Genomic DNA, 25,119 nt, shown 5'->3' with positions numbered 1-25,119 from the left:
TAATGGACCAGTTAAGTAAGTCATGTCCAAACTAAGATCAAGCTCAAAGGGAATTATCGATTTGATTCTAACTTTTCACATTGTATTATTTCTTCCAGACATAGATTAGATCCGAATCGATCCACAGAAAATTTAAATTTTTTTTCGCAAAAGTGCAGTCTAATCGCATGCCTTGATTGTTTGCTTCGAGTTCATAAGCTCTCAAAATCTTGTCGCCCCTACTAAAATGACTGGTTACCACGATAAGTTTAGAATTTGGATCTTCCCAAACAACTAAAATCCTATGAGAATACAACTAAAAACATCTGGACATCTGGGTTTACAATCTGTACAAATTTACATGTGCAGATATTAGCATATGCGGGACATGCGGAGAAGACGACAACACGTTAGAAACTTTCTCTCTCCCGGTTTTGAAAATATCTGACCTCAGATAAAAAGAACAACTTTCAGATGGAAAAAGGAAAAACTTCAGAATTTTTAAATTAAAAACTATACAGAAACTATAGAGCGCACAAAAGCCCTATATTGGCTGGCTTAAGTGTACATACAATATCTACCAGACCATGTGGCAATTCTCGGCCCTCTTTTCAACATAACCCAACATATTTTTGAACTCGTGTCAATATACTTTATTCTAAATTATTTTTCTAAATTAAAACTGATGATGATTTGTGGCGAAATCCGAACGGATAGTTTTCTCTGCAAATATATTTAACTACAACCCAATGCTTTAAAATATAAAACAACGGGAAAGTGTAATATTTTACGGAATTAGGGTTTAACTGAATCTCGTGTGGACGTTGTTTTATTCCCCGATACGATTTGTACTAAATAAAACGAGGGTTCGTTTTAGATTACGATTCTATAATGGTTATTCAGTTATTCACACACGACATCAGTTCATTTAGTTTTAACTTTGTTTAAAATTTTTTATGCGTTTCTTTGCAATGCAAAGTCCATAACAGTGGGAAGTAGTTACTTGGTTTACATATGCGGCTACGAGATTTTTTAATGTTTGTGATGAATTCGCATTTAAATAAATTCATCGGTTACGTTTATTCTTGAGCTCTGGTCGTCATAAAATTGGGGAAGAGTTCTTGGTTTCAATACAAAGAACTAAGAGAACTGATGAGTCCAAGTGGCGTTGGACGAAAATAGTATTCTTCTTTGCCTTTCCCGAAATTAAATCAATTTTAACTACATCCCACTTTAAATAAAACTTGTTGTTTTAAAAATTTAAAAACAACAAATCCCGAGATTATGCTTATATTATTTTAGAACAATAAAATATCAGGGTTACTTTTTTACTGCCGAAAATTTTAGTTCGCGATACAATTAACAGCTCAACTGCCAACCTGCAACGCTCGCGCGTTTATACCCGCTTGGGTGTGCACATACTGTTCTAGAATCCTTCATCTGGGTGGTTCTAAAATGTTCAAACAAAATCTAATAGGGCCGTGATAATAAATGCGCGAGAACAGAAGAGGTAATAATGAATGATGTCATAATGTAAGCTACAACTGAATGCACAAAACAAATAAAGAGAGAGAAAGAGAAAATACAACAAAAAAATGACTAAGTTTTTGTTTTAGCTGGCCCATTACAGAACATTTGTTCCATAGACCGAGCTAAGCAAAGATCTCCAATTCTCTCTGTTTAGTGCTTCGCTTTCTGGAATACCGCGCCTTGTCATTTCTTTATCCACTTCTTTGCGCCATCTATTCTTTGGCCTGCCAATTCTGCGTGCACCGCCAAGCGGCCCGAATTTATACGCCTTTTTAGCGGGTTCATCATCGCTCATTCTTATGATATGGCCTAGCCAACGCAATCGCTGCATATCGATACGTTTAGCTATATTGATGCCGTTGTATAGCAGATACAGCTCGTGGTTCATACGACGTCGATATTCACCGTCAACGCAGATTGGCCCGTAGATCTTTCGAAGAGTTTTTCTCTCAAACACGGCAAGCACTGCCTTATCTGCTTGCGCAAGTGCCCAGGCTTCGGAACCATACATCAGCGCGGGTAATATCAGTTTTTTGTAAAGCGTTATTTTTGTTTGACGAGTTGTGGCTTTGTTTTTGAAGTGTTTGCTTAAGCCAAAGTAGCATCTGTTGGCCAATACAATTCTTCATTTTATTTCACGACTGATGTCGTTTGTTGTGTTTACGGTGGTGCCGAGGTATACGAAGTCTTTTACTACCTCAAAATTATAGGAACCAACTTCAACAAGTGGTCCGATCTCAATGGACGCATTGCGCGTCGACACCATCAACTTGGTCCTTTCGCCGTTTACCGCCAGACCCACTTTAGCAGATTCTCCTTCGACCTTCATAAAGGTATCTGTTACTTCTTTTACTGATCGTCCCATGATGTATGTATATACCATCAGCATAAGCAAGTAAAATGAGGCTATTGGTGTAGATTGTGCCACTTCTTTTGACGTTTGCCTCTCGAATAACCTTTTCCAGCAGGATGTTGAAGAGATCACACGAGAGGCTGTTTCCTTGCCTGAAACCTCTTTTGATACAAAATTCTTCGGAGAGGTTCTTTCATATTTTAACTGAGGATCTCGTGTCAGTCAAAGTCATTTTACAAAGCCGAATGAGCTTTGCGGGGATACCAAATTCAGACATGGCCTGGAATACCTTTAAACGTAGTGGGCTGTCGAAGGCTGCTTTATAATCGACAAAAAGGTGGTAGGTGTCGATCTGCATCTCTTGGGTCTTCTCCAGGTTTTGCCGCAGGGTAAATATCTGGTCAATGGTGAACTTGCCAGGTCTAAAGTCGCATTGGTATGGCCCAATTATCTCGTTGACCATAGGCTTTAGTCGTTCGCACAATATCCCTGACACGATCTTGTAGGCAATCGGGAGTAGACCTTTGCCCCTATAGTTAGAGCCTATATTTAGGGCACAGGATACTCAGGTTCCAATCGTCGGGTACTCGTTCTTCTTGCCAGATGGTGCTAACTAGCTGATGAATACACCTTATCAGCGTTTCGCCTCCGGTTTTGAACAGCTCGGCTGGTAAGCCATCGGCTCCTGCTGCCTTATTATTCTTCAGCCGGTTTATTGCTGTCTTTACCTCATCTTGGCTGGGCGGTATACATTCAATACCATCTTCTGGGATTGGATCTGTGGTATCTTCATCGTCTTCGCTGGATATCAACAGGTTTGAAAAATGTTCTTTCCTTATCCTGAGCACACTATCTGTATCACTTACCAAATTACCTTGCTGGTCTCTGCAGGAGGAAGTGCCTGTATCAAAGCCATCAGTTTGATGCTTCACTCTTTGGTAGAATTTTCGGACTTCATTCTGGCTCCTGTACATCTCGATTTTTTCACACTCCCGCTTTTTCATCTGTCTCTTTTTTCTGCGGAAAAGACTTTTCTCCTCTCTCCTTTTCTCCCGATATCTCTCTCGTGCGCTATGCGTTGCTACGGATTGTAAAGTAGCCCTATATGCCGCATTTTTCTCTTCGGTAGCAGCACGACACTCCTGATCATACCATGGATTCCTTGGTGGAGGTCTCTGGTATCCAAGTATGGATTTTGCGGCTGTTTGCATGGAGTGGGCAATACTTTGCCATTGCGCTGATATATTATCGGGATGAGCAGTGCTTTGATCAAGCAATTGGGCTAGTTGAGTGGAATATGCTGTGGCTGTGGTGATTGCAGCTTACCGATGTCTAAATTTCGTGTTGTGTCTGTTCGTACTTTGTTTGCTACGTTTAACCGGGTGCGTACCTTTGCTGCAACTAGGTAGTGGTCTGAGTCTATGTTTGCTCCTCGGAACGAGCGCACATCCAACACGCTCGATGAATGTCTTCCATCTATCACAACATGATCAAATTGATTTCTTGTTTTCTGATCTGGAGACAGCCAGGTGCCCTTATGGATGTCGAGATGTTTAAATCTGGTGCTGCTAACTACCATGTTTTTTGCCGCTGCGAAGTCTATCAGCCTCATGCCATTGTCAGATGTTTCACTGTGGAGACTGAATTTCCCGACTGTTGGACCAAAGATATTTTCCTTTCCAATTTTGGCATTAAAATCGCCTAGTATAATTTTAATGTCATGGGCAGGACAACGGCCATATGTTTCTTCTAAGCGTTCATAAAATATATCTTTGGTCTGTTCGTCCTTGTCTTCAGTGGGAGCATGAGCGCAAATAAAGCTGATGTTGAAGAATTTTGCTTTTCATCGAATTGCAGCGAGTCTTTCATTCACTGAGGTAAAGCCGGTGACCAGATGTTTTAACCTCCGACCAACTACAAATCCGCAACCAAACTCATGCTTTGTATCATGGCAGCTATAATACAATGCGTCACCTTTAGGTGTCGTTGTGACGCCTTTCTCGTTCCATCGTATTTCCTGTATGGCAGTAATGTCGACCTTGTACTATTCAAGTACATCTGCCAATGTCTAAACTGCACCTTCTCTATAAAGAGTGCGAGCATTTCAGGTGCAGATTCGCAGATCACGGTCCATAAAACGTTTGCGGGGTTCGTCAATTTTAGAGGGGTTTGTTTTTCTTTTCTTTCGTTTTTTCATAGTAAGCTGCTTTTTCTGAGGGTGGGTTACTAACCCGACGCCCAAACCCAATTTTTTAACGTTGAACCACATGTTAGCTCACTACCTTCAACGGGTGTTAAAGGTAGCTCCCCATGTGACATCACGTGAAAGTCAGTGACCACTTCAGATGAAAGAGGGACCAAGATAAATCCTGGGCTTTGTCATGTTAAAGCCGGTCAGGACCGTTCCTTGGTATCTTCCATCCCCTACGTCACCCACAATGACTAAGTGAACACTTAAATTAAGACTAAATGATAATTTCATGATTGCAGTAAACTCCAAACAATAGTTGTTGTTATATAACTGACAAAAATTAACTAGATGCTTAAAAAAATTTACGTTACATTTCAAATTCCTAAATTAATAGAAATTCATGTAAAATAACTTACATACCCCAGTTACTTTCGTAACAATATTTGAAATACTCCTACTCAGCTTAAAGACTCCATTTTAACCGTCTATGAAGTATTCCTTCAAGTTCTGAAGACTACGTTCGCCCCTCTACTTAATTTGGACAAGTTTCCTTATCGTTCCCTTATTTAAACAATAATTAATCTCTGCATTGGAAAATAAGCCACCTTGGAAACCTTAACCTAGACTACTTAAAGTTTTCTTTTGGTTCTTAAGCGATTAGCTCGAACGACATTTCCTAGTGACTGTCGTGTTCCGTTTTTATCGGTCTATTAGCTAAGATGTAGCCCGAATGAACTCTAAATTACTGTTGCATTTATTGTTGTTGTTGCTTATTCAACAGAAAAAAAACAGACCTTAAACGACAACTTTTAAAAGTTGTTTATATTGACATAGATATATTATTTGTTATTTTTTGCATTTGTTGCTGTTGTTTTTGTTTTCTCTTTAAAACTCTGCGATTTGAAACAACCAACAACAGGTGAGCGATGCAGCAAATCAAGCAAATGACGAGAGGTGGTTGATAGAGGTTCATATTTAGATTCTAGAGTTACTTAGAATCCAAAGCCACATACAAATAAATAAATTGCATTTAATAAATCTTATGTTGAAAATACTGATCCATACATATGTACATACATATTTGTATTAGTGTGTGTCTGTATATTTTTATGTAAATAAAATAGATATATGTACGTCTATACGAGTGTTAAGTTAATTTGCTTAAATGCTTCAGCTTCTAGTTTATGTAATATTTCCAGAACTTGTCTATTTGTGTTTGATGTTTTTGTTGTTGTTCTTCAGTTATGTAGGTCGTTTATCTGGAACTCAATCTATGGCAGAGATAATGGCAATATGCGAATGCAACAAGACAGGCACTTGAGTAGAAACTATAATATAACAATGAATAGAAGAACAAATACAATAGAATAGAAGCATGTTCTGGTGCTACACCAGATTTAATCATCTAGAAGATTTAAGTCATCAGTAATGCAGTTCTGCAAATGTTATTTATTATTAACTAAATAGGCAAAAATTCTATATGAACATTCCAGTGAGTGATAACTTCATTTTGGTCATTAACTTATCGAAATTCCACGTTTATTACCAAATGTATTAATAATAATCATTTATTTATTCAGTTTGAATGATTATTTTTATTAAAAATAATAATAATTAAATAAATTAATAATTATTTTTTAATTCACTTATACGAATTATTTATTCTGTCATTAACTGATTACAAAATCACACTAAACATGACTCTCAAACTAGAAAGATTGCAAGCGATTCAAGTGAAGATTTTTTCTTCTTTCATATATTCCGTACCATGACCTTTAAATTATAATTGAAAGAAAATCAAGAGGCCACAATGATGAAAAATTTCACATGCCATTATGTGTGGTTGGTTGGTTGCATGCTGTCATTATTGAGGTGATATTTTTTGTGAGAATATTTGTTTAAACTTTTTATGAATAATTAAACGCTGAGACTTATAAATCCCCATATTATTTGTTTAATTGTAAACAATGTGGTATTCGAATAACACAAACCAAACAATGAGAGGTCTATGAACCAACATGGCTGTGTCTGCTGCTTACCCATCGTTAACGCCATCATCCCATTATCAATCGACACTTCAACACTTCTCATCCATTGAAATTCCCACAGGTAAATAATTATAGCTACTGAAACGATGTTGTAAAGGTTCAGGTAAAGAAGCTATAATTTCTATGTCTGATGTGATGATGCAAGGCTCAACACTTAACACTTATCCGAACGATTATTTTTATATCCTCAGCCTTTTGGCTTAAGTGGGTATATACACTTCCATACGACCTCATCGAAATATTGGTTTTAGACCCAAGTAGGTTTGGACAAAATCTGTTTCAGACAATTTGAGTCGATTTTGTCATGTCCCCCCGTCAATCTGCCTGTCTTTCTGGTTGATTCTGTCCAAAACGTAGCATTCGTAATACTTTGTTCAAACTTAGTTTAAGTTCAAAGATGGCCTATATATGTAGGACCACTCCTTTGAGGAACTCCCAAACATTTTTTTCGGAAAAGTGCAGTTTAAGACCTGTTTATACCCTTTAGGCTAAAGAGGGTATTTACACTTTGATACGACCAAAAATGTGCCTCATCGAAATAATGGTTTTAGACCCCAAGTATGTTTGTACGATATCCGTTTCAGACAATTTTGAGTAGATCTAGCAATGTCCGTCCGTCTGTCTGTCTGGCAGGCTGGTGCGCACGATAACTCTCGAACGGATCAATCGATTCGGTTCAAATTTTGGGTATCGAAATATTTTGTCCAGATTCGATTTAAGTTCGAAGATGGGCCATATAGGTCCACTCCTTCAGGTAATGTTCAAAAAATTGTCGCAAAACTTGTGCGCACGATAACTCTTGTAGGGAATAACCGATTTGGTATACTTTGCACATCGTGTAATTCCTACCAAACTTAGATGAGGTTCCAATATGGACTCAATCGGTCCACTCCTTCGGGTACCTCCCACACAAAATTTCGGAAAAGTTCAGTTTTGATTTTTGTTTACGCAAGTTGTATTCGCTGTCCTTTATACGACGCTGTAGGTTTCATTAAGGACAAGTCCATACTTCCTGAGAAAATAGCCGGAAAGTTACAAAAAACCCTATGACACCGTGTGTAGTGGTTGCAGTGCAAGATAACTCTCGAACGGATCTGCCGATTCGGTCCAAAATTTGGCTTTCGTAATATTTTGTCCAAACTTAGTTCAAGTTCAAAGATGGATTATATCGGTCCACTCCTTCCGGTACCTCCCCCACAGAAGTTCGAAAATGTTCGGAAAATTTGTGCGTACGATAACTCTTGAAGGGAGTAACCGATTTGGTCCATACATTGCACATTATGAAATTTCTACCAGACTTAGATGAGGTTGCAATATGGACTCAATCGGAAAACTCCTTCGAGTACCTCCCACACAAAATTTTGGAAAAGTTCAGTTTAGGACCTGCTCTCGAATCGCCTTGGTTTTTGTTGTAACATCTTGTATTCACTGTCCCCTATACGAAGGTACAAGTTTCCTCAGGGGCAAGTCCATACTTCCTAAAAAAATAGCCTGAAAGTTGAAAAACAAACCCTATGACACCATGTTTATAGCTGGAAGCGCAAGATAATTCTCGAACGGAAATTCCGATTCCGGCCAAAATTTGGCCTTCGTAATATTGTTTCCAAACTTAGTTTAAGTTCGTAGATAAGCCATATCGGTCCACCCCTTCAAGTACCTACCCCACAAAAGTTCAAAAATATTCGGAAAAATTGTACGCAAGATAACTCTTGATGGGAGTGACCAATTTGGTCCATACTTTACACATTCTCATAATATCTACCAGATATAGATAAGGTTCGAATATGGACTATATTTGTTCATTCCATCCCGTACCTCCCACACAAAATTTTGGAAAAGTTCACTTTAAGACCTGCTATTGAATCACTTTGATTTTTGTTGAAGCAACTTACATTCGCTGCCTCAATTATGATGGTAAAAGTATTTTTCTGGGGCAAGTCCATACTTCTTGAGAAAACAGCCCGAAGGGTGTAAAAACCCCCTATGGCTCCCCCATGGTCTATGACGGTCCATTCCTTTAAGTACCTTTTCCGCAAAATTTTTGAACTTAATCCTAATCAACATTTTTGTCGGTTAATACGACCAAAATTTTGAAACCCCCTAAATACATAAGTTTTTTGTGAAAAAAGTGTTTTAATTTGCACAGGCTGAGGGTATATCTCTGTCGGCAAAGCCGAGTGATACTTTTTAACTTGTTTTATCTATAGAAGGTCTTTGGAAGATAGTCTTTCTATGGAAGATCATAAAACATTTTCTTTTGTCTATGGAAGATCGGTTTTGCCTAATGAAGTCTGTAGAAGGTCTTATTCTACCTATATAAGGCCTAAGAAGGTCTTCTGTCTACGGAAGTACTTTAAAAATCTTCTTCTATCTGTAGAAGACCTTTACCCGTCTATAAAATTCTTTAGAAGGTATTTTTCTGTCTGTAGATGACTTTTAAAAGGCACTTCTGTCTATAGAAGACTGTCTGACTGTCTGTGAACAGAAGACCCTTAAACTTACTTTATTTTCTATAAAACATTTTGAAGGCTCTTTTATCTATTGAAGAGCTTTATAATGTTTTTTTTTTTTGCCATAGAAGACTTTTTCTGTGTAGAGCAAAATTTTAGTCGATCTTCTTCTATTTATAGAAGACCTTAAGAAGGTCTTCTTCTTTCTGTAGAGGACAGAGAAGAGAAAAAACAAACACATGCACCAGCAGGAGCTTTCTGAGAGCAAGGGTGCGTAAATTTCAATGTGAAACACATTGGAATGTATGCTCACTTGCTCTCAGTAAGCGCTCGCTGGCTGTCTCAAACATGTACACACATTTATAAATGGTGGTGGTTTATTGAAAGGCATAAAAAAACAAAAGCAACAATAGACACATAGGTACATAAAAAAACTCCAAAGAAATACATAACAGACTATAATAAAAGAAAAACCCGAATGAAATAATTTATAAAAAGGCGCACTTTTAAAAAGAAAAATTATATAGAAACATCGTTGAACGCTTCTCCTTAGTTGTGAAATAAAACACATTTTCCTCACAGTTGAAGTCATCAGCGGAAAATCGGCATCTGGAATCAAATGATTATATAATGTAATAAATACTAGGTACATCCATATTTCAAATATACATACATATGTATGTATGTATGTGAAAAATGTATTGATGTAATTACCAATATTAAATGCGATTTCCTCCTTGTCCAATAAAATATTTCCATTCACCTTTTTGATTCAATTATCAAGTGTATTGGACATTTAATTTACTAAAAAGCACCATTTCTTTAAGAAAAGACAAGATTTATTTATGATTTATTCACTCACTTTACCGTCTTTACTCAACGATTGCATTTAGAGAACTGAAGAAACAAAAACAACATAATTAATACAATTTTTTTTTCTTCTCCTCTTTGCTTGCTACGTTAGTTAACAACAACAAAGCACGAAACACACTTGTGTTACTGCATACACACCACCAAAGTGTCTGTGTTTCCTATTACACCATGCACACAGCTCTTTATTATAAGCAGGCATTCCGCAGCTGCGAGAGCCATGTTGTTACTCTCTTTGACAAAAATATAAACAAACAAATAAAATTGAGATATGTTACAAAATGTTGCAAACATATATTTGTTTGGACACAACCAAATTATGTTTGGATCCAAACATATATTTGTTTGCAATCAGTCCCAAACAAATATTTGTTTGCATCCAAACATGTTTCTAACATATATTTTTCTGTGTGTTTGTATATGACTTGAATAAGGTAATCCATTTTGAATGTCTTTTGGCAATAGAAGAAGGTCTGCCATATATTGAAAATCTTTAGAAAATGATTTGTCTATAAAAGACGTTTTGGATATTGTTTGTCCATAGAAGACCCCAGGTAGATCTATAGGAAACATAAGGTCTTATCTTTGCATGGGAGGTCCTTTAAAGGACTTCCCTGAAGACCTATAAACGATTTTCTTTCTATATGAGACCTTTAAAAGTTTTTTCTTCAGACTTTTTGAAAATCTTTTATCCATAGAAGACCCCTAGAAGGTTTTCGGACCAGTGAAGACATTTAGGGCCTGTTTATGTATGTCGATAAGAAAATGAATACGCAAGAAAAACTACAAAATTTGAGTGTGCTTTTCAATTTTGTGTTTTGTTTTGAACCAAAAGCAAAGGAAATAATATTTCCAAAACTAAGGTTTGGGTGTGTTTCATGCGTACACATTTTCGTTTCGAAATACATAAACTGGGGGTTAGAATATCATTTACCCATAGCTTAAAACTCTTTAAAAAACGATCACTCCAAATTTCTTTAAGTGTATTTTTTATCATTTTAAAATGTTATTCTTTTTAATGGCATGTGTCTAAAGACAATTGTTTGAATTAATAACAACAACAATTAATTTTTGTTATTGTATTTTATATTTAATTTTGAATTATTTCGTCAATATTCAAAGCAAAATAAACAAACAACCGCAGAATCTTTCAAAACAAAATTTATATTTCTTCTAGTTGTTTGCGAAAAAAAAATCTCAAGCATGTGGTGTGCTAAGCGCAAAAAAAGAACAAAAAATGCGAATGGATGGACAGTTGACATTTCACAGCAAAAGACGGAAATTGAAAACAAATTTGCAAATACCAAAATGAATAAAAGTACCTCCGGCGGCATACCTTTCATAATTGCAAATGGGTTTGTGCTATGTTCCGATCTGCACCGCCCCCTCCCAACGGTTTGTTATGTTTTGACTTTGTATATCTGGTGCTAAGGTTGAATATTTACGACAAGTAAAAAAACCGTACCGAACATTTTGTATTATTTTTTATTTATTTTTGAAACAAAGCCATCCAAAAATACAAAATTTGCTGCTGCCGCCGCTGTGTGTGTTTTCACGTGATCTGATCTTTGAGGTGATTCTGACGTTGTTATGTCTGTCGGATCTTTTGTTTTTTTTTGCTACGTACATATGTTTGTTTGTGGGCCGGCGTCGTTGGCCAATGTTTTTATTTTTGAAAACCAAAAGAAAAAAAATATTCATTAAAAATCGCACTTTCTTGGCAACAGTCTGCAGCTCCTCGGCGTATAGACATCATTTTCTACAAATTTCGCCTCTGGCTCGATGAAAGATGCAAGCAAGAGCTGCTCCACACTTTTTTCTCTAAAATGTGTTATTTATATCGGCAGGTATAATTTTTTTATAACTTTGGCAAAGAACGTCCAATTTTTTTGTAGGCCACAGTCTGTCTGCCACAAATAAATTTCGCATAGCTATAAATTGTTTGGTTTTTTTGTTTTTCTTTTGAGAAGAGTCTCAGCTTGAAAGATATTTGAGGGATTTCTTTTGTTGCTAACCATGGGAATTTAATTAGTTTTTGAATAATGTGCCCCATAAAAATAATGAGGCTATTGAATCGAGTTTGCCGTTAATATCCAATTGTATGGGAATTGAGCTTTAAACCGGTTAGGAATATCCATCCATAAATGGAACGAAAATGGTCTATGCTTTGTTTTATAAAATGTTAGTTTGGGTTTTGGGAATGAATAAAAATATTAAAAAATTTAATTAATATTGACACGATAGATTTTAATGCCAACTATAAGTACGAATGAAGTAGCTCCGATGAACTTTTCTATACGAAAAGTTGATCTCCGATAAACTTTTCTATACGAAAAGATGATCTCCGATAAACTTTTCTATACAAAAAGGCATCTCCGATGAACTTTTCTATACGAAAAGTTGATCTCCGATGAACCTTTCAATACGAAAAGCTGATCTCCGATGAAAGTTTCTATACGAAAAGCTGATCTCCGATGAACTTTTCTATAGGTACAGTAATCTCTTATGAACTTACGAAAAGTCATCTTCGATAAACTTTTCTATACGAAAAGTCATCTCCGATGAACTTTTCTATACGAAAAGTCATCTCCGATGAACTTTTCTATACGAAAAGTCATCTCCGATGAACTTTTCTATACGAAAAGTCATCTCCGATGAACTTTTCTATACGAAAAGTCATCTCCGATGAACTTTTCTATACGAAAAGTCATCTCCGATGAACTTTTCTATACGAAAAGTCATCTCCGATGAACTTTTCTATACGAAAAGTCATCTCCGATGAACTTTTCTATACGAAAAGTCATCTCCGATGAACTTTTCTATACGAAAAGTCATCTCCGATGAACTTTTCTATACGAAAAGTCATCTCCGATGAACTTTTCTATACGAAAAGTCATCTCCGATGAACTTTTCTATACGAAAAGTCATCTCCGATGAACTTTTCTATACGAAAAGTCATCTCCGATGAACTTTTCTATACGAAAAGTCATCTCCGATGAACTTTTCTATACGAAAAGTCATCTCCGATGAACTTTTCTATACGAAAAGTCATCTCCGATGAACTTTTCTATACGAAAAGTCATCTCCGATGAACTTTTCTATACGAAAAGTCATCTCCGATGAACTTTTCTATACGAAAAGTCATCTCCGATGAACTTTTCTATACGAAAAGTCATCTCCGATGAACTTTTCTATACGAAAAGATGATCTCCGATGAACTTTTCTATACAAAAAGTCATCTAGGATGAACTTTTCTATACAAAAAGGCATCTCCGATGAACTTTTCTATACGAAAAGTTGATCTCCGATGAACTTTTCAATACGAAAAGCTGATCTCCGATGAAAGTTTCTATACGAAAAGCTGATCTCCGATGAACTTTTCTATAGGTACAGTAATCTCTTATGAACTTACGAAAAGTCATCTTCGATGAACTTTTCTATACGAAAAGTCATCTCCGATGAACTTTTCTATACGAAAAGTCATCCCGATGAACTTTTCTATACGAAAAGTCATCTCCGATGAACTTTTCTATACGAAAAGTCATCTCCGATGAACTTTTCTATACGAAAAGTCATCTCCGATGAACTTTTCTATACGAAAAGTCATCTCCGATGAACTTTTCTATACGAAAAGTCATCTCCGATGAACTTTTCTATACGAAAAGTCATCTCCGATGAACTTTTCTATACGAAAAGTCATCTCCGATGAACTTTTCTATACGAAAAGTCATCTCCGATGAACTTTTCTATACGAAAAGTCATCTCCGATGAACTTTTCTATACGAAAAGTCATCTCCGATGAACTTTTCTATACGAAAAGTCATCTCCGATGAACTTTTCTATAAGAAAATTCATCTCCGATGAACTTTTCTATAAGAAAATTCATCTCCGATGAACTTTTCTATAAGAAAAGTACAGAAAATTCATCTCCGATGAACTTTTCTATACGAAAAGTCATCTCCGATGAACTTTTCTATACGAAAAGTCATCACCGATGAACTTTTCTATACGAAAAGTCATCACCGATGAACTTTTCTATACGAAAAGTCATCACCGATGAACTTTTCTATACGAAAAGTCATCACCGATGAACTTTTCTATACGAAAAGTCATCACCGATGAACTTTTCTATACGAAAAGTCATCACCGATGAACTTTTCTATACGAAAAGTCATCACCGATGAACTTTTCTATACGAAAAGTCATCACCGATGAACTTTTCTATACGAAAAGTCATCACCGATGAACTTTTCTATACGAAAAGTCATCACCGATGAACTTTTCTATACGAAAAGTCATCACCGATGAACTTTTCTATACAAAAATTCATCTCCGATGAACTTTTCTATAAGAAAAGTACAGAAAATTCATCTCCGATGAACTTTTCTATACGAAAAGTCATCTCCGATGAAATTTTCTATACGAAAAGTCATCACCGATGAACTTTTCTATACGAAAAGTCACCGCCGATGAACTTTTCTATCCGAAAAGTCACCGCCGATGAACTTTTCTATCCCAAAAGTCACCGCCGATGAACTTTTCTATCCCAAAAGTCACCGCCGATGAACTTTTCTATACGAAAAGTCATGGGGCATCCTGGGTGGGGTCCACACACCATCACGGTAACACCCGAACAAGTACTGCAAAGAAAGCATGCCATTGTGTTGCTGTACTGGAAGAAGCTTTATCTCCTCCTGTATATGGTCCACTGAGGACATGAGGAGGCACCCTGTTGCAGTTCTCAGGACGGCGTTCTAACAGGTTTGAATATTTGTCCATAGCGTTGCACTTATATTTGTGGACCAAACTGGCGACGCTTAGCTTACCACAGACCGACCTATCTCTTAATATGTTGTGAACAGAATTCTTTATCTGCACCCCAAGTGCTGCCGGCTAGGGACTTGAGGACCTTCTTCCTAAATCTCAGCTTGTCGCAGTTAGCTGTGGCATGCACGGACGACATGGACATGCTGTCGAATGTGACCCTTACAATTTTGGGGTAGTTTGTGGTCGAAATTCTGCTACCATCGACCATGAAATTCAAACCAGTTTCCCAACTCTGCCGCCCATGTGGTGAACAGAGTGGCCTCGGGTGGAAAAAATCGAGTTGATCAGTCAAATAAGAGTTCAGTCTTTCACAAATGACATCAGGGAAGGTACCAGACACCAAGATCCTACAATCATCCGCATACGTTACGATTTCAATGCCGTCTAGAGGTATGACCCCAAATTGGGGAACTCTCTGTTTCACTCTACGGGGCTTGGACTTCTTGTTTTTGAATACCACGTACGACTGGCGTCTTATATGTTGATTATCCAAGGTTACAAAATTGGCCGGAGGGTAGTCAGCTCGATGACCTCAAACAGCGTAGAATGGTTGGTAGTATCGAAGGCCATCACTGTTATATCGCTCGGCTTGCTCTGGTTGAATCCTCGACTAATATTTGTGGAGATAGCATGTAGCGCTGTTGTCATGCTGTGCTGTTTACTGAACCCATGCTTATGGTCGGGAACTGGATAGCTATTTCCGAGGCTGCCATGTGGTGAAAAGAGTGGCCCCGCGTGGAAAAAGTACGTTAGTCTCTCACAAATGACATCAGGGAAGGTACAAGACGCCAAGATCCTACAATTATCCGCATACGTTACGATTTCAATGCCGTCGAGATGTAGCGGAATACAGAAGAGGTTGGGGAACTCTCTGTTTTACACTACGGAGCTTGGACTTCTTGTTTTTGAATCCCTGGTACGACTGGCGTCCTATATATTGATTATCCAAAGTTACAAAATTGGTCGGAGGGAGTCAGCTCGGTGACCCCAAACAGTGGTTGATAGTATCGAAGGCCATCACTGTTCTACCGCTCGGCTTGCTCTGGTTGAGTCCTGGACTTATATTTGTGGAGATGGCATGTAGCGTTGTGGTCATGCCGTGCTGTTTACGGAACCCATGCTGATGGTCGGGAACTGGATAGCTATTTCTGACGCTGAAGAGGACTAAAGCCTCAAAGGTCTTTGCTATGGGCAACAAAAGCGAAATCGGTCTGTACGATTTGCTAGCATCCTTGCCTGGCTTCGGTAGCGGTACACTTTCTCCAGTTTCCAGACTTCTGGAACGATTTTAAGAACGATAGTTTAAGAACTTGTGTGAGATATTTGACACCCGGTACATCCTGCTGATTCAGCATTAGCATGGTGATTCCAGCGGAGCCCAACCCTTTGGCTGAGTAAGGTTTCCTGATGACATTCTCAACGTCATCCACTGTAAATTGTGGTGTTTTGTCCTCGGCACAAAGAGATCTATTGCGACGTAGTACTCTTCTCTTTGCTCTGTCACTCTCACGAAGCTCGATATACTGTCGATTGAAATAACTAGCCCACCTCTTCGTGATCAGTGAGCGTAGCGGCGTAACCTATCTTCCTGCTTTTCAGGGTTTGACAGTGGTTTAACCGTTGTCCACAATTCACTTATGCCGGCTCCAATGTTGCAACTCTTCGAATGATTTAGCCACTTGTTCCGCTTATGGCCACCGACCAACCTGTTAATTTCCAGATTCAGCTTCCCGGCTCAGGGGTGATTGGAATTGCCACGACAAAGCTCATTATGCTCATATGCTAATCCTTTCGCCTCTGTTGGGAAGTTTGGTCTTACTTCGGTTATTCGATCAGCAGGGACATGGCGAGCGGCTGTAGCAGTGATAATGTCTCGAAACGTCCTTTCTGCTAACCGAACATCAAAAGGTTTGAGCAGATTGCTGAAGCGGTGATTAGTGAACTCTCTGAAACTAGGTCAATTAGCTTTCCCATTAATTGATGAAAGTGCGGCGTTCAGTGGTTATGAAATTGGGCGGTCTGTTTATGGAGACATTTATGGGGACGGGTTTCCAGCTAACGTCATTTCTCAGACCAGGTGACACGATGGTTATATCGGGCGAACTGTGACACTCTCCGCCAATTCTGGTAAGGGTGTCATCATTGACCGTTCAAAACGTATTGCTATCAATCTGATCAGCCAGCACTACACCGCTCTAGACAAGATCAGGCGGTTATGACCTTCCGAAAACGGGCTAATGTTAGGCATAACAGTACATGGAGTACACCTATTTATCGGCGGGATGTATACGTTCAGCAACTCTATCTCGGCATTTACACACCTGACTCCTACCCTCATACATTCCATGTACAGGTCATTAGAGCCAGGCTCAAGCGAGACAGGTCTGTGTTGAACCGACTGGTGCAATAGGGAAGCTTATTCCCCCATCCTTCCTCACTACGTTGTAACCATCACAACGCTGTAAGCTGCAGTTGTTGTTGAGCTTGGTTTCCTGCCCCGACGCGACCATGATATTCTTTGGACTCTTGAAATCCACTGTTTCATCGATCTTGCCGCGGATTCCATTGCAATTAAATTGCAAAAAATACATTTTCAGAGATTGGAACAACAACGATGCGTATTCTGATTCACGCAGCGTGCCTGTCGTAGTCCCTCACATGGACAAGTCCAGAACAACCTCTGAGATGCATAAACTACCTGCATCAACTGCATCTGACGAAAATTTGAGTGTGGTGGATGCCGATGTGACAAACTGAGCACATCCAAATTGGTCCTGGTTTTTCCTCCGTCCCGTCACGGACCAATTGAATCCGGAGCAGACATTCCGAAAAACAACACAAATACAAAAATGTGTACATTGAGGTGACAACCTCTGACCGGAACACCGGTGTTGTGAGGTTCCGAATCAATCCCGTATCGAAGAACCCGCCGCACTATGTCGCGAGTTCATATTAACTGTGGCCAAAAATAGAAGGAGTTGTTGTAGGTGCATCAATTTTAGTACACGTACCTATTATTGACTTACAATCTCCAGGACAAACAACTGGGATGGTCGGCCCACGTTTTGATATAGCCCCATAGAACCGTACCTCCCTATTTTCAGTATTTTGAAAGTTTTAATCATAATGACCAATCGAAATTACTGAAATTTGGTGGTTAGTCTTAAGCAGATGTATAAAAGATTCCAACTGAGAATTTTGGGTGTAGGTCCACGTTTTGATATAGCCCCCATAGAACGGTACCTCCGGATTATCGGTGTTTTGAAGATTTTAACCTCATTATTACACCGAAATTGCTGAAGTTTGGTATTCAGTCTTCGTTGGGGGCATAAAACTTTCACCTTGAAATTTGTCTGCATAGGTCCACGCCTTCAGATAGCCCCCATAGAACGGTACCTCCCGATTTTCAGTATTTTAGAGGTTTTAGCCTGATTATCACACCGAAATGGCTGAAAATTGGCATTAAGTCTTCGTTGGGTGCTTATAACTTTCCACCAGACATCTGTGAGTATAGGTCATTGTCTTCCTATTGCCCCCTTCCCATTTTCGGTATTTTGAATGTTGTGGCCTCAATATCCACCCGAAATGAAACTCAGATGAGGACAGATCAAAGAACATACTATTACTAAGCACAAAATATATATGTGTTTTGTGAAGGGCATGAAGTGCAGGAGACCAAACGTTGGTACACTTTCTCTGTCATTGCCCAACCTTGGGGAACCCCTGGGGAAAAGACACAATTTAGGCACTAAATCAAAACAGGACAAATAAGTTTAAAAACTTTGGGTGTTTTGTCGAGGGTACAGAATTCCTAAAATAATAAATAAATAAAAAATATATTTCCAATCCACTCAAGAAAAAATGCAGACTAGAGCGCATAATACTACTGTGGCTTAAGTGTATTCCATATGGACATGTGGCGATTTTTCATCGCCGCTCCTCTTAACCTAACCACAGTACCAATGTTTTTAAGTGTACATTTTTTGGAAGCTGCGAATCAAATTAGCTTTGGCGGACAGGTGATGGAGTCTCCGATTTCTCAGAGTGTGAATTCCCTGGATCTAAAGTTTAGAAGATTGATTCGTTACGAAGAACAATAAATAAGAAATTGACTCCCCTAATGTTGACGGCCCTCGCAGTGTCTTAAGGAGCATGATTAACTGCGAGGGTACTTAGCTGTCGGTAAACTTATTATACCCTCAGCCTTTAGGCTATGAAGGGTATATACACTTTCATACGGGCAAAATGTGCCTCATCGAAATAATGGTTTTAGACCCCAAGTATGTTTGGACGAAATGTGTTTCAGACAATTTGGAGTCGATTGAGCTATGTCCGTCCGTCTGTCTGTCTGTCTGTCTGGCTGGCTGGCTGGAGCGCACGATAACTCTCGAACGGATGAACCGATTCGGTTCAAATTTTGGCTTTCGTAATATTTTGCCCAAACTTAGTTTAAGTTCGAAGATGAGCTATATCGGTCCACTCCTTCCGGTACCTCCCCCACAAAAATTCGAAAATGTTCGGAAAATTTGTGCGCACGATAACTCTTGAAGGGAGTAACCGATATGGTCCATACTTTGCCCATCGTGGAGCGTGTACCAGACTTAGATCAGGTTTTAATATGGACTCAATTGGTCCACTCCGTCGGGTACCTCCCACACAAAAATTTGGAAAAGTTCAGTTAAGGACCATCTCTCGAATAGCTTTGATTTTTGCTTTAGCAACTTGTATTCACTGCCCTCCATACGACGGTATAAGTTTCATCAGGGGCAAGTCCATACTTCCTGAGAAAATAGCCTGAAAGTTGCAAAAAAACCCTATGACACCGTGTGAGGAGGTTGGAGGGCAAAATAACTCTCGAACAGGTCTGCCGATTCGGTCCAAAGTTTGGTCTTAGTAATATTTTGTCCAAACATAGTTTAAGTTCGAAGATAAGCCATATCGGTCCACTCCTTCAGGTACCTCCCCCACAAAAGTTCAAAAATGTTCGGTAAAATTGTGCGTACGATAACTCTTGAAGAGAGTGGCCGAATTGGACCATACTTGACACATCTTAATATATCTACCAGATATAGATCAGGTTCAAATATGGACTATATTTGTCCACTCCATCCGGTACCTCCCACACAAAATTTCGGATACATGTTCACTTTAAGACCTGCTTTCGAATCACTTTGATTTTTGTTGAAGCAACTTGCATTCGCTGCCTCAATTGCGATGGTAAAAGTTGTTTCAGGGGCAAGTCCATACTTCTTAAGCAAACATCCCTGAAGTTGTAAAAAACCCCTATGGTACCATATGTAGTGGCTGGAGATCCATTCTTTTTAGTATCTCCTCCGCAAAACTTTTGATCTCTAATCCTAATCAACATTTTTGTCAGTTCAAACGCCCAAAATTCCCTAAATACATGCGTTTTTTTGGGAAAAAATTCTTTCAATATACACAGGCTGAGGGTATATCTCTGTCGGCCAAGCCGACTGATACTTTTTTACTTGTTCTTTTACTTCTTACTTGTTTTACCAAATGTCTCTCAAATTCATTCATCATATTAAAAACATTTGTAAAATGTGTTATTTCAATTCTGTGTTTGGGTGTCTGCCTTCACACCTGCGGACAAAGAAGTTAAATTGTGGGAGTAGGAGGTACTGGCTACTAATCTGATTGATAAGCTACGTGACATTTATGGTGTACTTCAAACAAAAGACATACAATTATTGATTATTACCGCAGCAGCAGCAACAACAACAACAACAATTGGTGTCACGTACATAGATAGATGGATGGATGGAGGAGGAGGCTTGAGACAGACCGACCGTCAGCCGCCAAGCTGTTAACCAGTTTTGCCCGTCCAGGGATATTTACCAAATAAAGAACAAGATTGGTCAATCGCTGTACGTTGAGTACCTGAGACACCACTTGATGAAGATGGTGATTGGGCAGATTTTTCTTGTTTTGCCTTCTTTTGTTTTTGTAAATTATTTTTAAGCTCAAACGTTTATTTTAAAGCATACAACAATGAACGATGCTGCAGTACTTCATGTCTCGGTGTAATGCAATTAGCCAATGTCATCTTTGCCATCATCATCATGTCGCCTAATTGAGTTTTCAATGTCAACAAAACAAACAAAAAAACAAAAACAAAAGAGTTGAAGTAAAAAAGAAATATTTATTGAAATTACTTTGTCTTCGAAGGCTTGAGAAGTTATCATAATGGATTTGTAGTGGCTCCAATTTTGCAGCCTTTATTTAGCTGTAAATAAATTTAAGAAACTATAAAATAATTTAAAATGTTTTATGAATAATTTTTGAAAACGATTTGGATTAAGCATTTCTTCTGAAAAACTAATTTTGAAAAATTTTCTTATTTCTTTCAGGCAATCCTAACTTTGGTAAGTAACTTATATATGTAAGTTCACTGTTGTATAAAATTAGCACCCGGATAATGGCGTGAGGCACCCTTTAATGGCCAAGAAGCATTGATTTAACCCTCATTCGGTCTTGAAAAGCATCAAACTTCTAAAATGCCTAATGTGTAAGATAAAACCGATCATAGGCTATATGTTGTGAATTGACCAGCAGATGTATTGGATGGTTGTGAATTAAGTATAGAGCCACGGGTAGCTTAACTGGTTTTGCTTGGGGATCAGTGCAAATGAACTAAAATCGACGTGGCGAGTGTTTGGCGACCCTAAAATATTCCTTAGGTGTCTATCTTTGGTCCATTTATTTTATGCATTAATTTTGATACCCTCTATCATAGTATGGAGGGTATGTTAAGTTTGTTTTTCTGTTTGTAACACATCGATATAATCATTTGGGACCCTATAAAATATATAAGTTATTGATCAGTATAAACTTCTAAGACGACCTAGCCATGTCCTCCTGTCCGTCTGCGAGGAGCGTCCGCAATAATTGAGATAAAAATCAAAAATTTTGCACCCGAGTGTCTTTTTATACCCTCAGCATTTTACACTTTCATACGGGCAAAATGTGCCTCATCGAAATATTGGTTTTAGACCACAAGTATGTTTGGACGAAATGTGCTTAAGACAATTTTGAGTTGATTTAGCCATGTCCGTCTGTCTATCTGTCTGGCTGGAGCGCACGATAACTCTCCAACGGATCAACCGATTCGGTCCAAAATTTGGCTTTCGTAATATTTTGTCCAAACTTAGTTTAAGTTCAAAAATGGGTTATATCGGTCCACTCCTTCCGGTACCTCCCCCACAAAAGTTCGGAAATGTTCGGAAAATTTGTGCGCAAGATAACTCTTGATGGCAGTAACCGAATTGGTCCAAACTTTGCACATCTTGAAATTTCTACCAGACTTAGATGAGGTTCCAATATGGACTCAATCGGTTCACTCCTTCGGGTACCTCCCACACAAAATTTCGGAAAAGTTCAGTTTAGGTTCTGCGCTCGAACCGCTTTGATTTTTATTGTAGCAACTTGTATTTACTGCCCCCCATACGACGGTACAAGTTTCATCAGGGGAAAGTCCATACTTCCTGAGAAAATAGCCTGAAAAGTACAAAAAACCCCTAGTGGTTGAAGTGCAAGAACGGATCTGCAGATTCGGTCCAAAATGTGCGCTTGGTAATATTCTGTGCAAACTTCGTTTAGGTGCAAAGATAAGCCATATCGGTCTACTCCTTCAGGTACCTCCCCCACAAAAGTTCAAAAATGTTCGGAAAAATTGTGCGCACGATAACTCTTGATGGGAGTGACCGATTTGGTCCATACTTTACACATCCTAAAATATCTACCAGATATAGATCAGGTTCGAATATGGACCATATTTGTCCACTCCTTCGGGTACCTCCCACACAAAATGTTGGTTAGATTCACTTTAAGAAATGTTCTCGAATCACTCTGATTTTTGTTGAAGCAACTTGCATTCGCTGCCTCAATTACGACAGTAAAAGTTTTTTCAGGGGTAAGTCCATACTTCTTGAGAAAACAGCACGAAAGTTGTAAAAAAGCCCTATGGCATCATATGTAGTGGCCGGAGAGCTCGATCCGAATACTGCGTTCGTCCACACTTTGGATAGTGTGATATTTCTTCGAATATTAGATGAAATTCGAAGGTGGTGCTCATAGGTCCACTCCTTCCGGTACCTCCCCCACAAAAGTTCGAAAATATTCGCTAACAAGGTACGCGCGATATCTCTATTCTAAATATTGTCGAAACTTAGTTTATGTTCAAATTTGGGCCCTATCTGTCCAATCCTTGTGGTACCACCCACACAAATGTTCAACATTTTCGTGTGGTTAAGGGTCTGTTCGAGGATCCTTTGGACATTTTTACCAAAGGTATCTATCTATCGATATCCCCGTAAACTTTTGAGTTTTAATCCTATCCACACTTTTGTCGGTTCATACGCCCACAATTTTGAAAATCCCCCTAAATACATAGTTGCTTTTTTGGGAAAAAAGTATTTCAATCCACACAGGCTGAGGGTGTATCTCTGTCGGCAAAGCCGACTGATACTTTTTTAGTTGTTTCTATAGGCAGGTCAAGTTTAAAGATGGGCTATATATGTAGATCCACGTTTTGGTATAGCCCCATATAACGGTACCTCCCGATTTAAGGTATTTTGAAGCTTTTATCTACATTATTTTGACCAAATTTGACAATTGAGATTCTTAATGAACTAAAAACTTCCCCACTAAAAATTGTCAAGTTAGTTCCACGTTTTGGTATATAACGGTAATCCCGATTTAAGGTATTTTGAGGTTTTTAGCTACATTTTCCTTCCAAATTGGCTCCAATTTGGAACTTTTAGTTTGAAGAGATCAACAAACTTCTGCACCAAAAATGGTGAAGATAGGTCTACGTTTTGGTATAGCCCCCATATGACGGTACGTCCCGATTTAATTTATTTTGAGGCTTTTAGCTCCATTTTTGACTGAATTAGCTGAAATATGACATTTGACGTTCCCAATGACCAAAAAACTTCTCCACTGAAAACTGCCTGTTCAACTCTGTTTCACGTTTTGTTATAGCCCTCATATAACGGTACCGACCGACCGATCAGAGTATTTCATGGTGGAGGGAATAAAAAGTTCGGCTCGGCCGAACTTACCACCTTTTTACTTGTTTATGCTAATGCTATAATTTTCTCGGCGGGGGAGTCTATATAATGGGGTTTATTCTGAACGAAAATTCCCCGTGAGGTTTTCTCTTTCCGCCGTTTCAACTTAAGGGAGGAAGTGTAAAAACTTACGGGCAATTTTCGTTCAGATTAACCACAAATCTGTCAAGTTGTTCTACCTCTGTCGAGAAATCAAGTGCCAAAAGGACGCTCAATCCCGCGACGGCGCTTTCTTCGATAACTGATTAACCCGGAACCACACAGCAGCCATGTTCCGGCCTGCTGTCACCTCAGTGTACACATGTATGTATTTGTATCGGTTTTCTGTGTTAGGAGCAGCATATCCCGGAATGCCTACTCCGCATTATTTTGGTCCATGCCGGGACAGAGTAAAACCGACGATCAATATGTGTGTCTGTTCAGTTTGTCACATCCACCACGCACAAACTTCGGTGAGATGCAATATATGCCAGGAGTGTGTGCATCTCAGTGACTGTTCTGGATTCGTCCATGCGAAGAGCAACGACAGATACTATGTTACGGCATGCTGTGTGAACATAGTCCCCAGTGAGTTTTAGTCGTCATCAGAATAAGCGAATCACCCGCAGTGCCCCCCAACACCTGGTGCACATGCAACTGCCGAGGTAGAGTTGCTGAATGTATAAATCCATTCGATAAATAGCTGTACTCTAGATTATAGACCCAACATTAGCCCGCTTTTGGTGGGTTATAACCGTCTGATCTTGGGGACTTTAAAGCTCACCATGAGATGTGGCATTCGGTGCTCGGAAACGACCAGAGGGGTATAATTCTAGCTGAGCAGATTGGTAGCTCTACGCTTTGTACGGTAAATGAGGACGCCCCTACTAGGGATACGCAGTGAAATTCAATAATAGGTTTTTCGATTATTCGTTTTTCGTGAAAAACTAAAAACTCGATTTTCGGTTAGTCGATTATTTGAGAGTGTTCTAAAAGTAGAATTTCGATTATTCGTTAACCGCCGAAAACCGAGTATAATCGAATATAATCGACCATTTTCGTTGGTGCTATCCGCGATTATGCGGTTTTAGCACACCCAATATTCAACTACGACTAATAATCGACCACGATTAATAGTCGACTACGAATAATAATAGACTACGACTAATGGTCGGCGAATAATAGTTGCATCCGTCTTTCGAAAGTCGATAAAGAATAATCGATTGTCCGATTTTCGGACAGTCAATAGTCGACTACGACTTTTAGAAATTTTACGGCTAATAGCCGATTAATCGATTAA

The 25,119-nt window shown here is 38.8% G+C and overlaps 1 protein-coding gene across 1 annotated transcript in view; it reads left to right on the top strand.

Annotated features, from left to right (window-relative positions):
* Pino (protein pinocchio) overlaps nucleotides 1-25,119 on the top strand; it is a 254,434-nt gene that overhangs the window by 136,622 nt on the left and 92,693 nt on the right. The window contains exon 3 of the mRNA XM_073971485.1: nucleotides 21,120-21,134. Coding sequence (XP_073827586.1) covers nucleotides 21,120-21,134 — 15 coding nt within the window. The remainder of the gene's footprint in view (nucleotides 1-21,119; nucleotides 21,135-25,119) is intronic.

The sequence above is a fragment of the Musca autumnalis genome, unplaced genomic scaffold (assembly GCF_047663935.1).
Source record: "Musca autumnalis isolate F117 unplaced genomic scaffold, ASM4766393v1 scaffold_2, whole genome shotgun sequence".
NCBI classification, from domain to species: Eukaryota; Metazoa; Arthropoda; class Insecta; order Diptera; family Muscidae; genus Musca; species Musca autumnalis.
Note: the sequence above shows the minus strand (reverse complement) of the source record. Positions and strands in the feature narration are given on the sequence as shown.